The sequence below is a fragment of the Lutjanus erythropterus genome, chromosome 6 (assembly GCF_056507025.1).
Source record: "Lutjanus erythropterus isolate fLutEry1 chromosome 6, fLutEry1.hap2, whole genome shotgun sequence".
NCBI lineage: Eukaryota > Metazoa > Chordata > Actinopteri > Lutjaniformes > Lutjanidae > Lutjanus > Lutjanus erythropterus.
Genome location: NC_139322.1, coordinates 12,262,841 through 12,275,741, shown reverse-complemented (window position 1 = coordinate 12,275,741; position 12,901 = coordinate 12,262,841). Strand labels below are relative to the sequence as shown.

Below are 12,901 nucleotides of genomic sequence, written 5' to 3'. Positions count from 1 at the left end.
TCCCCTCAAGGGCCCGTCAAATGTGCTTCACCCGTTTCTTGGCACGCCAGAGACAAGAACAAGTCCTGGAGGATGAGCAGAGAGCAGAAGGTAAAGGGAGGGGGGGTGGTGTGTTGTTGAGGGAAGTGCTGGACACTGAAGTGACAGACAGAGGGGATAAATGAGCACGCTGACAGACTGCGAGCGCTGCGCCCAGAGGAGGGAGGGGAAACTCTGCTCAACTGATAATGAGGTGACCAAGTCCGGAGAAATTACTTCTGCCACTGCCATCAGAAACTTTTTCTATGTCAGCCACCAGACAGATGCTGCACACCAAGTCTGACACAAAAACATACGATTCATCTGCAGTCTGAATATAAGCGTCCAACGGCGAAATACTGTTACCTTTATTTTTTATTAAATACCACTTATTTGGCATATTTTGAGCATCACTGTTATTCTGTTTGAATTTGTGCAGAGGAATGTACAGTTAGTGTTGTTGTTTGAGTCCACATTAACAGGCAGAGCACCCGGACCTCTGAGCCGCGGTCAGAGGAACTCATGTAAACATATATTGTATTAGACATGTGACCTATATAAGAAAATGAAGCCTGTGTGAGAGGTAGCGTGAGATGAGTCTGGGCAGACCGAGGGCTATATCCTATTATGGAGTAATACACAGAATGCATGGTAATTAATAAAAAAAAGAGGTCAGTGAAAACATTCATTAAAATGGTCTCTACTGAAGCCAGGGTTCCTGTACTATATGTATTTATAATAATGATAATTAGATGATGATAATGATTAAATAAACCTTATTCCATCCTTCGTTAGATAAGAGTATTCTCCACAACTAATATAATTAGTGAAGCTGCAACCAGAGAATGTTTGAACTTGCTTCAGAAATTACTTTAATAATTTATTTATTTAGCGCTGACACCACTGGTCAATTAATTAATCAATTAGTCAAATGACAGAAATATAATCTGCAACTGTTTTGATAATTGAAAGCAGAAATCATGTTCACAGATGAAAGTTTTATTCATGTTATGTTTAGTTACATCTGTCAACTTCTTTGCTCACGTATCCCGTGTTTTCCCAGAAGTTAGAGCATTTAGTGACTAGTAGGAAATGTACCTTGAACAAGGTATGTGGAGTTTTGCTCAAGCAGCGGTAAGCTTTCTATTTTTGAACATCTTCACTGAACAGTAATATTGCTTTTAAATCAAAGCTAAATAAGAATTATGGTTTAAAAATGTGCATTTTGATTAGCATTAAGCAAACTCTTAGCAATTTAATAGCAAAATAAAATCGCTACTCAGTTCAACTATTCTGTGAAATGAAAAAAAGTAATGCCTGTTAACTCCATAAGACGTCTACATTTAATAAAAAGTGAAATCACTAGGAGGTTGACCATTAGTTGTAGTCCCAAATCAAAGATCAAAATGGTATTTTTCAAATAAACAGATACTGAACTAAACTATTTTAACCAGTAAATTTCTTCTGCGTGTGAAAAGTAGGCACTGAACCGGTGTAACCCCAGTATTCAGATGGTGGGGTCGGTCCAGGTCAGGTCCTGTGGGTCATGGTTGGTTCTGCCCAACTGATGCATCCGAAACATCAAAGTGGCCAACACATTCAGGATACTCTCAGTAGGCGAGAGCACAAAGGTAAAATGAATAAACATTAGTCTGGCTGGCTTCCTGGAGCAGGATGACAGAGAATTGGACCCAGTCCAGGATGATTCCCTCAAGTGTCCCCGAAGGGGACCGCTAAAGACCCAGAACCCCCCCTTGAAAGGCTCATCGCACACCTTTCCACGTCTGCACAAACGCCTCATCTCTCCGCTGGGTCACTCACCACCGCTGTACAGTACAGCCGATAAGCCGTGACACGGTTACTATGACAACATCCCACCTCTTCCTCTCCTCAGCAACGCGAGCTTTCAAGCACAAACTGGGAGGTGGGGAGAAGAGGAGGAGGAGGAGGGGCAAATACACCCATTTACACACTCACACACAGACAAGCATGGCATGGAAATGTTGCTTTGATGCTGATGCAAAGAGACTGGTACACTGAAAACCTCCCATCCTCCTCATGAGATGCCTCTCTGGTCCTGGAGTGTGATGAGAGGGGAGGCGGGACCCACCCCCCCCGCCGCCCACTCAGTCACATGATGCCATCAGCCATGACCACATCCAGAGCCAGAGCCTCCACACTGCATCCATGTTTCTGATTTATTCATAACAAGGCTTCAATTATTCAGCCCCGTGACCAGGTAGTGGTCCCCAAACTATCCTAAAAGTCTTTACATTAAGACACCATCTACAATCTCAGCAGACCACAAGACTCGATGTTAAATCCATCAAACAGACTGAATGGAAAGAGAAAGTAAGACAACCACTGCAGGAAAATTCACACTCCAACATATAGCAGCAGCAGCAGCATTAAAGAAAGCCAGACTCCCCATCCAAATACTAAGAAGATTAGTCCAGGGGAAATGTGACAATGTTCAAAAATAGTGTGCAGCTTTATCTACAGGCCTGGGTGGGTTTGCAGCTCTGCCTGCTGAAAATGCAATCATAGAGCGACCAACATGTTCACACTGCTCCAACTGTGAGAGGCGACACTGTCAGACACGCTGTCAGCTCTGCAGTGTCCACTCAACAGCCATCCTCCTCATGTAGACTGGCTGTGATTGGGGCTTCCCTGGGCAGCTGAATGCAATGAGGGTGGTGCTTAAACTGAAATATACAGAACTTTTGCCACCTCAATCAATATTTTAATAAGCCAGCAAAGTCTGAAGCCATGCTAGTGGCTCTCTGAGGCTGTCCTTACGGCACATAGGTGGTTTGAGCTAAATGCAGATATCAGCATGCTAACATGCTCACAATGACAATGCTAACACGCTAATGTTTAGCAAGAAATGCTAACTGTGCTCACCACCACCTTATGCTGTGCTCCACTTACAAGTCAGAGTTTGGAATGACGTCACACCTGAATGACCCACATTCCAGAAGAATAACTCAGAAATTCAAGATAGACGCCTCCAAGGAAACCTTTGCGGTGCTTGGTGGAATTTATACAAACACGGTAGCAACATGTCCACAGGTAGAAGTGGGACAGTAGTATATGTGCACATCTGATTTAACGAAACACAGAAAATAGAAGTGCTAATAAACAGTATATTACTACAGCTTTCACTTTTGTTGATGCACAGAGAGGCCATACTGGATTTTGAGGTCAGGGTTAGTGAGGCTCTTCTGAATCTCTGGGTCAGAGATCAAACTTCAGAGGATGTCGTGCCTTAGGTTTGATATGTCAGCAACCTAACATTTCCTCAATAAGTAAACACAAAGTAAACCAACTTACTGGAAATAAAAAAAGACCTGATGATGGACATAGATGAAAACTCAGGTGATGAAAGTTATTTCAATTCATTCTGATTAGAGCATGAATGTGTGCACAAAATGTCGTGACAATCCATCCAACATTTGTCCAGACATTTCACTAAAAACCCGCAAATCTCAACCACATGATGGTACTAAAAGTTAAGTCTGGGGATCACCAAAGTCAGTAGGATTCATCCACTGAGGAACATAAATATCTACACGAAAATTATAAGAATCGATTTAATAGTTTTTTAGATATTTCAGTCTGGACCAAAGACCAACCGACATCGCCATCCCTGGAGCCACGTGACTAGGACGGTTCAAACTAAAACTAAAATGACTTCCTATGAATGCTGATTAAACCATTAGAGCTGTGAATATGAAACTCGCAGTCAACAAATGTGCTGAAAAAGTTGTTCTGTCTGACACTGTTCTATCTCACGCTCATTACCAAACTAAAAACAGAATGAGGAACATCAATTCAGTACTGAGATCATTTCACATGATAATATCAGTGTGGTAAATATGCACAAAAGATCCTTTCATTGCTTTAAAGAGTTTGTTGATTTTCTCCTCTGTCCATTGTAAGAAATCAGTACTTTAGGTTCTGTAGCTATAGGTCAGATTGGATTGAGGTAAATTGCATCCACCATTTGTCATGTTCATTATTGTGAAATAATTCATCAGTGATGACAATAAGCATTAATTGCAGCACTACACATTTCATCTGTTTAGCACTCAATTTGTAGTGATACACAAACCACCAGCATGCAGCAGCCAATATTGCATTAGATGACTAATTGTTGTTGTTGTTTTAATTGATAGCGTGGTCTGTATCAGTCAATATCATCTCCTACTGCTGGCTGGGTGGTGCCAACAACTGTTCTGCTTCAGGCTGAACAGGCTGAATGTTACACAAGTTTTCACACCAAATGTGCCAAGAAAAAAAGTTAATATATAGGCTCACAAATCACCTACAGTGACCCTCAGAGGACAGATATTTACAGAACCCTCTGGGACAAAAGGTTGGTGCAACAGTAATGTAATGTGTAGCACAGAGATTACCTTCTTAGATGGAATTGACAAATGAGCAGAAAGCCAGAGGACAGTCAGGGACCTACAGATAGCTGGTGAAATTAAAAGCCTCCCCATATCTCTGCAACAGAGTGGCCCCGCAAGCAGCAGCAGCAGCAACAAACCAAACCCAAGCACAGCAAAGCCAACACAGCAAGAAAGGCAAAGAAGCACTTCAAAAGGAAATGTTGTTGTCGGCAGCACTGTGTACACACCTTGGCATTAATATAGGGGTCAAAGGGCCCACAGCGTTTGAACTCTTTATGGTCTACAGAGCTCTGGGAGGGAGGAAGAGAAGATAGGACGATGGTTTCGGTTCAGACAAGCAATGAACAAATGAATGATGATCACAAATGAGTCAAACTAAATAAGAAGGAGAAAAAAATCAGAGTTGAGTTAATGAACAATCAGATGTCATGAACAGGCAGGGAGAAATGACACAGAATGAGATGGACTTTCTGCTGTATCTGAATGTGGCTCGTTTGCTCAAATTGTATGGTTCTAATAGACGACATTTGTGGAGCTCATAATGGGTCATTTCTCCTCATCCCAAACAGAACAGGCCAGAGACGGTGCCGGTCTGGATGCTGTCTGTGCAATAAGCAACCAAACAAACAAAATATGAAAAAAATATGAGTTAAAACAGTTAAAATGGTTAGGGCAAACAGGCACTTCTCACACTAGCACGGCGTCAAAGCACTTCAAGTTTCACAGTGGAAGTCAGATTCACGATGCACTGATGTTAATGAACTCTGCTCGCAATCTTTTTGACATTCATTTTCTTCAATACGGTACAGAGCATGCCATGCTGAAGTAGAACTTGAAATATGTCTGTGGCATTTCGCTGCTAAAAATGACCTCCTTAAGAGGAAGAATGTTCAACTTCCTACAGCTGCTGACTAAACCATTAAAACTGTAATTATGAAACTACCTGAGGTCAGAAAATGTGCCGAAAAGCAACATGTTCTAGGGGCTCAAGTGTATTAACTTAAGGGACTATTCAGCCCTAAATCAAAAACACATATTTTTCCTCTTGCCTGTAGTGCTATTTATGCATCTAGACTGTTTTGGTAAGAGCTGCCAAGTTTTGGATATCATCTGTAGAGATGTCTACCTTCTCTTGAATATAATGGAACTAAATGGCACTCAGCTTGCGCCGCTTAAAGTGTCAAAAAAAAATATTTGAAAGACTCAACAGCAGTGTCTCTTTCCGACCTGGTTACTCAAGATAATCCACAGACCTTGTTGTGAGCAGTTTATTGTAGGAACTATTTTCTTTATATAAAACTACATTCCGCCAACCGTGTCACCACACACAGGGAAGTGTGCATCTACTCATGGACAAGAGGTTACAGCTCGGCTGAAGAGGACGTTTACATTCCTGTTGATCCATGCTTCTTTCTGCGTGGTTAAATGAAAGGCAGACAACTCTACGGCTGATATCTCAAAAACTCTGCAACTCACACAAAAACAATCAAGATGGATAAATAGCACCACAGGTAAGAGGAGCAACATGTATTTTTGGTTTTGGTGTGAACCATTAAAAAGAGGACTAAAAAGCTATTGCTGAGGTTCTAATGCGTCCTCTGCAAATATAGACTCACATCTTCCAAAATAAAACAGATGGAGGAACAAATCAATTTAGCACTGACGTCACTTCACAATGATATTATCAGCATGGGGAAATGTGTTTAAAAACTGGAACCTTAAGAGCGAAACAGAGACAAACACACACACACACACACACAAACAGACGAGCAAATGCAGTGGCAGACCTGCTCGTTGAGTTTGGGGTGTGAAGGTCCTTGGTGAATGAGCAGTTTGACAATATGTTCATCTCCCTTCCATGCAGCAAGATGGAGAGGGTAGCAGCCCTTGTTGTCGGCGATGTTGGTCAAGGCCTCGTTTCGTAGCAGCGCCTCCACCACCTCGCTGCAGATGAAGGAAGGGGACAGGGCAGGTCGGGTCAGAAAATGCCACGGGTATAAACCACACTAATAAATACACAAGGCCTTAACAAACAGCCAATCAATAGTTTTATTTCCCCACAGGGACAATTATCAGCGAGGGCAGACCTCATTTAATGCAGAGCATAAACACCAGAGCTGAAGCAAGCCCCTACACAGACACCCCCCCCCCCCCCCCCCCATTCCCAAAGTTGTTTATCACAGATCTACCTGTGTCCATTAAGGGCGGCGTGGTGGAGAGGGGAGTATCCAGTGCTGTCCACACAATTCACATTGGGGCCTCTCCAGATACTGTGAAGAAAAGAAAGGACTGTTAGGCAAAAACATAACACACACACACACACACACGCACGCACACACACACACACAAAACAAACACTGCCGATCCCTCTGTAAAGTCTTAACTGTGGGTGTGTTTTGATCGCTATCTCAGGGCCCCAGTCTGCAACGGCGGCTAGTTCACATCACAGCACAACCCCACCCACACACAGGTGGGGGCGTACATGTAGGGCTGGGTGATAAAGCTGAAAGAATTATCACAATAAAATGGTTTATTTCAGTCAATATCAATAACTAACTGTTCTAAATAAAGACCAGGAGAAGAAAGGTTGAATTTAACCACTTTATTTATTGAAATTAACCACCTTAATTTAAATTGAATCACTTCATTTATTAAACTTAACCATCTTAATTTGAATTTAACCTCTTTATTTAGCAAGACACACGGGTCCCTGCAGACGGTGTCTGCACTCATTTTCTCACTCCACACCGTTTCTGTTTTTTTCTCACATCGATCGGTGGTGCAACCAAACAACACACATTTTAAATGATTGGCTGTTTGTGTGTCAATCTTATTATGTCCCAATATCAAGGGATATAATTGACTGGTGATGAACCAGGGCTTATTAATGTTATGTGCCATTTCATTGTATTCATATAAGTGAAACTATTCAACATTTCATTGAACAAATCCTTATTGTTTTATTGCCGAGGCCTACATCCATTCATACACACTCTCTGGACAGGAATGAAGAAGCAGGGCCAGCAGCAGCATCGAACCAGAAAACCAGGAAGGAAAAAGAAACACTATCACCAGTGAGCAGCAGCTCAGATGAGCTAATTACGTCTCGTTTACAGTAACTCCATGCAACCCCAGCCTGATTATTCTGGGCCATGTCCTGAAGTAGAATAGGCTTTTGTTATGCAGTGTAAGCAACAAACAAACAAGGCATTGAGATGCCAAAAAGCACAGAAGAGGGAAAAGTGTAAGATAGGCCAGCATCAGCCCAGCACTCTCATTCACTTGAGCTGAACTCAGCTGTCAGCTCAGATTGGTTTGTTTCTTTTAATTTGCAAAGAGCGCTGTGGTGAGGAGGAAAGAGAGTGATGAAAGAAGGGGCGGCAAAGAGAGATGGAGGCAGTAATTTAAGAAGCTAAAGGATGTCTGGTGAGATGGAGTGCCAGGACTGGGCCTCTCTGAGAGACCTTAACACATCCTAAATAAATCATGTGACAAGGAAAATCCCAGCACTAGTGAACCAAATATCTGAGACCAGAGTCATTTGGCAAACAGAAAGGGAATGGGAGCAAAACCACTGGGCCTCACAGAGAATCAATCATGAATGGGAGAGAAAGAAATGAAAAGAGTGAAGAGAAATCTTATATAATTTTTTTACTATTTACTTAGCTTTTGATATATTATAGAAAATGGTCTCAAAACCAATGAAAACCACTGATCTGACATGAGGATAGCTTCATAAATTATTACTGCACTGGATTCTGATGCAAGAGAGTCATTTCTATGAATAAAGCCTTTGGAGAGAACCCAGCAGCATAGGCTATATGCAAATCTTTTTAGTGTTAAAAACATTAAAGAGACAGTTCACCCCAAAACTAAAAACACATAGTTCTCCTCCTGCTTGTAGTGTTATTTACCCATCTAGATTGTTTTGGTGTGAGTCACCGAGTTTTGGAGATATCAGCCATGGAGATTTCTGCTTTCTCTTCAGTATAATGGAACTAGATGGCACTTGGCTGGTGTTGCTCAAAGCACTGAAACATACATTTAAAAAACCCAACAGCAAAGCATCTTTCCAGAAATCACGACACGATCACTCAAGATAATCTAAAATCGAACTACACACGACTCCCTCATCACCGCACAGAGAAGCTTGTGAGCACGTGGAGTGTAAATGATGAATTAATCCTCTTGGCTAACACTAGCACCACTGAGCTAGCTAGTGTGATGATATGGTTTGAAGGTGTAGTTCATTATCCTCCATGAAACTGCCCACAGTAAGGTCTTTGGATTATCTTGAGTAACCAGATGATGGTGATTTCTACAAAGAGACATTGCTGTTGAGCATTTCAAATGTAATTTTCAAAGTGCCTTCTAGTCCCATTATATTCATGAGAAGGCAGACATCTCTATAGTTGATGGAGCTGCAACAATCGGTTGATTAATCAGTTAGTCAATCAAAAGAAAACTAGTTGCCAGCTGTTTTGATACTCAATTAGTTATTCTTAAAGCAAAAAGGTCACACATTTGCTAGTTTCAGCTTCTTAAATGTAAGGATTTTCTGCTTTTCTTTGTCATTCTTGTTAGTAAAAGGAGATTGCCTGCTTTTCTCTGTTTATTATCACATTAAACTGTAAATCTTTCATTTTGATCTGACAAAAGGAGACATTTAAAGACATCATCTTGGAGTCTAAGAAAATGGATGGATATTTTTCACTAATTTCTTACATTTTGTAGATGTCGCAGTAGACATCTGAGTAGATTTCTGACACATTTGCCCAATTGAGTGAAATTAAAACAATGATCTCTTTGTATTTTCAACCGTTCGTTGGGGAAAAGAAGTTGTGTCACTTTACACTCTGAGAAACTGTGAAGAGCTTTGTTTTTATTATTCATTGACATTTCATAGATTAAACAATTATCCTGAAAATAACTGGCAGATTAATCACTAATGAAAAGAATCCTTAGTTGCAGCCCTAGTGGCCGATAGCTCCAAAACTTGGCAACTCACACCAAATCAAGATGGTATAGATGAATAAAAAGCAATACAGGAAAGAGGAAAAATATTGATTTTGGCATGTACTGTCCCTTTAAACATCAGCTCCTGGAGCTGAACACACTTAACACTAAATAAATTGATCTATTATCGAATCAGTGTGTTTAAGGTGTGGTCGCAGGGTGTTCGGCTTCCTCATATCAGCTTCCGTGTGAATGTGTGACTTTGCTTCACACACACGGCCCGGTTTTTGTCGCAGTAATGGCTGTTTTGCCCCCCTAAAATACATCTCCCATAATAGCTCTCAGAGCAGCCTGCAATTACACAGTCAGAGCCGTCTCATTAAATAAGTGTCTTGGAGGGTTCCATAGCCTGCAGAACAATGGGCCTGACAGAGCACAGACACACAGGGATGCACCACTCTACTAGTCATAACCTAAGCCGTTTAGTTCTTACAGCGGGCCTTCTGGGTCTCATCTCACCGAGTCAGGCACCCATGAAGACATGGGACATCAAAAGCAGGGCGTGCCAGGAGGAAATACTCGAGTGTGAAAATGCAGTGGGAGGAAATGCTGTCGATTGATAATTTTCTGTTAAGAGAGGGGGAAAATGTGTGAGCTACGATTATGTCAGCTCTTAAGGCATCACATGCACACACTTCCTCTCCATTCCTGCCAGAAGCAGCAACCAAATTTGTAGTTAAGAGCATAGCGGCACGGTCTTCTTGTGCCTGGCCGTTCAACACATCAAAAGGCAAAACTGAGACAGAAGCAGACCTCTAGTTGCTGTCCTAGATAAAGAGTTATGTAACGGCTTACAGCAAAAAACCCCATAAACAAATTAACATAAACATGAAGGGAGCAGCGACTACGACTGGAGACTTTAACAAATTCAGGCACAGGGCAGAAACGACGACGGGAGTAATGCGAGAAGACGGCACGCCACGGGTTTGAAAACATAATTAACATGACTTTGTGAATTGCAGTGATTGTCATGTCATGCAAGTGAACATTAGGACATTTACTCTTTGTGTTAAAGGCATTGCGATACAACTGTCAGCCTATCTTGTGTTATGTGAATTTTAAAATAAATAGTCCTGTATTGAATTGCTTGAGGTTATGCAGAGAAGAAGACCCTTTTAAAGCTGGCACTAGGATGTGAGACAGTGATAAGACAAATCTATGTCAATTTGACAGACATCGCCCAACCCTTTTTCAAACCAGCGATCTATTTGACACTCAGATGATATGTTTGGGCACTAAAGCACTGAGTATTGAGACTGCAACAGACAAATACTTCATGAGAATATTACTACTCAGCGAGGAAAAGGCCTGATGTGGTTATAAACAACAACATGAGAAGACTGGTTAAAAATTATTTATGAAATCTATTTTCAATAGAACAATTTAGGGAAGTGTAATCTAAATGGATTCTCTAAATGGATCTCACAGAGACCAGACCAGCTTTAATTGAAATTGCCATCTGAGGAGCAGATTTTTATGGATTTTTATATGTGACATTGTTTGTTCATATATACAACCACAACAATTAATTGATTATTAATCAAGTATTAAAGTAATCGCCAACTATTTTGGGTTTGAGTAGTTCTTTAAGAAAGAAAAGTTATACTTTTCTGATTCCAGATTCTTAAGTGTGAATATTTTCTGGTTTCTTTACTCCTTTAAGACAATAAAATAAATATCTTCTGGCTGTGGTCAAAATAAGACATTTGTGGTTGTCATCTTGGGCAACACTGATTGATATTGTTCACCATTTCCTGCCATTTTATAGATCAAACAACTAATCGATTAACTGAGAAAATAATCAACGATAAAAATAACCTTCAGGTGTAGCCCTACTCAAATGTTCATTACTTCCTTGAAGTTAAAGGGAGGAGTACGTTTTATTTAGACAAAGCTTAATGCAACTATCTGAGTCGTGTTCATATTATTATGCATCTGTCTAGATGTGATTTATGTACTCAACTGTCTTTTAGAATCTGGACTGTGTGTGGCCTCCATAATAAAAAATAACACAAAAAATAGTCCTAATTCTTGGAAAACAATGTTTTCAACTTGCAGTGTCAAAAATATCTGTTCAAAATAAAACTCCATTAAGTCAGATGTACCATCAGACATGTTGTAAGAATTTCCCTTTCTTCATTCAAGTCATGAATTCTAGGCTAAAAAAATCTATAATAAAGGCTAAAATTTATGATGCCTTTGCACATTAATCCTCCTCAGTAGTCGTGACTCTGATGTGTCATTGCCAGAAGTTCTAAAAATGCCATTCAGAATTACAAACATTGTGTCACGTCAGCCACATGACCAAACAAAGCCCAACAGGGGTGTAATGCTGCATCACAAATCACAATATGATGTCAGTCTCTGAGAGACGGATCTAATCAGGGTTAATCAATCCAAATCAGCTGCATGCAGAGGTAATGAAGATGTCCACTCGTTACATTTTTTCACTGTGGTAGTGTTAAAATTTGCTGCCTCTAGTAGCAACTCTAAGTGCAGTCCAAGTGTTACGTCCTCATTTTGGCAGCATGGCACTCAAGGGCATGAGTCAGAGTGCTGCTCGACAATCCACTTCATCCTCTTACTACGGCTCACAACCAACCTAACTGAGGGACGGGCTTAGGCCCGTAGCAGGGCAATGGGCAAAACAGAGTTGATTTGGTTTGGGAGGGGGCACATTCATGCGAACTGACTGAGGAATTCCTGTTTGAAAGGCTGAGCTAATCCTTAATTTCCCTGAGGGAATATCAGCGGGATGAAGCTGGAGTTTGAAAAAGATTCTGGGGGGCTGTAATTCTGTGTTGTACAAAGCCCGGCCAGTACGAGACGAGGAAGGATAATAACATTTTCTCTCTTTTATGTATTCTCTGCATTAGTCTGCTGATGTTAGTCACACATACTGAAGGCATTTTAAAAAGACAGTTGTCTAAAATATATGGGCTTAAACATAAATCTCCACTGTGATTTCTTCTAAAGTCCAAATGTCACAGAGCTCAGTAATTAAATGCACAGACAAAAAAAACTGGACTTTGGTCTTAAGCCCCGATTCTCCTGCCAAGTGACCAAACTATCAACTCAATTAAGTTAACTGATGTGTTTAAATGTATCTGCCATTCAGTTGAATCAAGTTTGTATTGATAATTTGATCCATGTCAGGGTGTGACATTAACAATGGCCCAGTGGCCCACAGCCACAAAGAGTTACTCTATGGCCACCAAATATTCCATGTAGGTGGTCTCCTGTGGCCACCAAGTTTTATCCCCAGACAGCGAGCCTTCGCCAACACATTACAGTTCCACAGCACGATTGTTTTGCATCTTTCAGTTCAACATCCTCTTTAGTTCAACATAGTTTGTTGAACTTTTGTTTTGGCTTCTGAAGAGGACGCATGCCAGAAAAGGTTTGGGAACCACTGGGGTAGAATATGACAAATCTAAGAATGTAATGTACTG

At 41.0% G+C, this 12,901-nt stretch overlaps 1 protein-coding gene across 2 annotated transcripts in view; it reads right to left on the bottom strand.

The window, feature by feature from the left end:
- The window catches only part of anks1aa (ankyrin repeat and sterile alpha motif domain containing 1Aa), a 91,973-nt gene that overhangs the window by 68,015 nt on the left and 11,057 nt on the right, over positions 1-12,901 (bottom strand). For both annotated transcript variants that reach the window (XM_084720635.1, XM_084720636.1), the window contains exons 2-4: positions 6,623-6,703; positions 6,221-6,377; positions 4,661-4,723 (exon numbers count right to left, since the gene is read on the bottom strand). In XM_084720635.1, the coding sequence (XP_084576761.1) occupies positions 4,661-4,723; positions 6,221-6,377; positions 6,623-6,703 (301 nt within the window). The remainder of the gene's footprint in view (positions 1-4,660; positions 4,724-6,220; positions 6,378-6,622; positions 6,704-12,901) is intronic.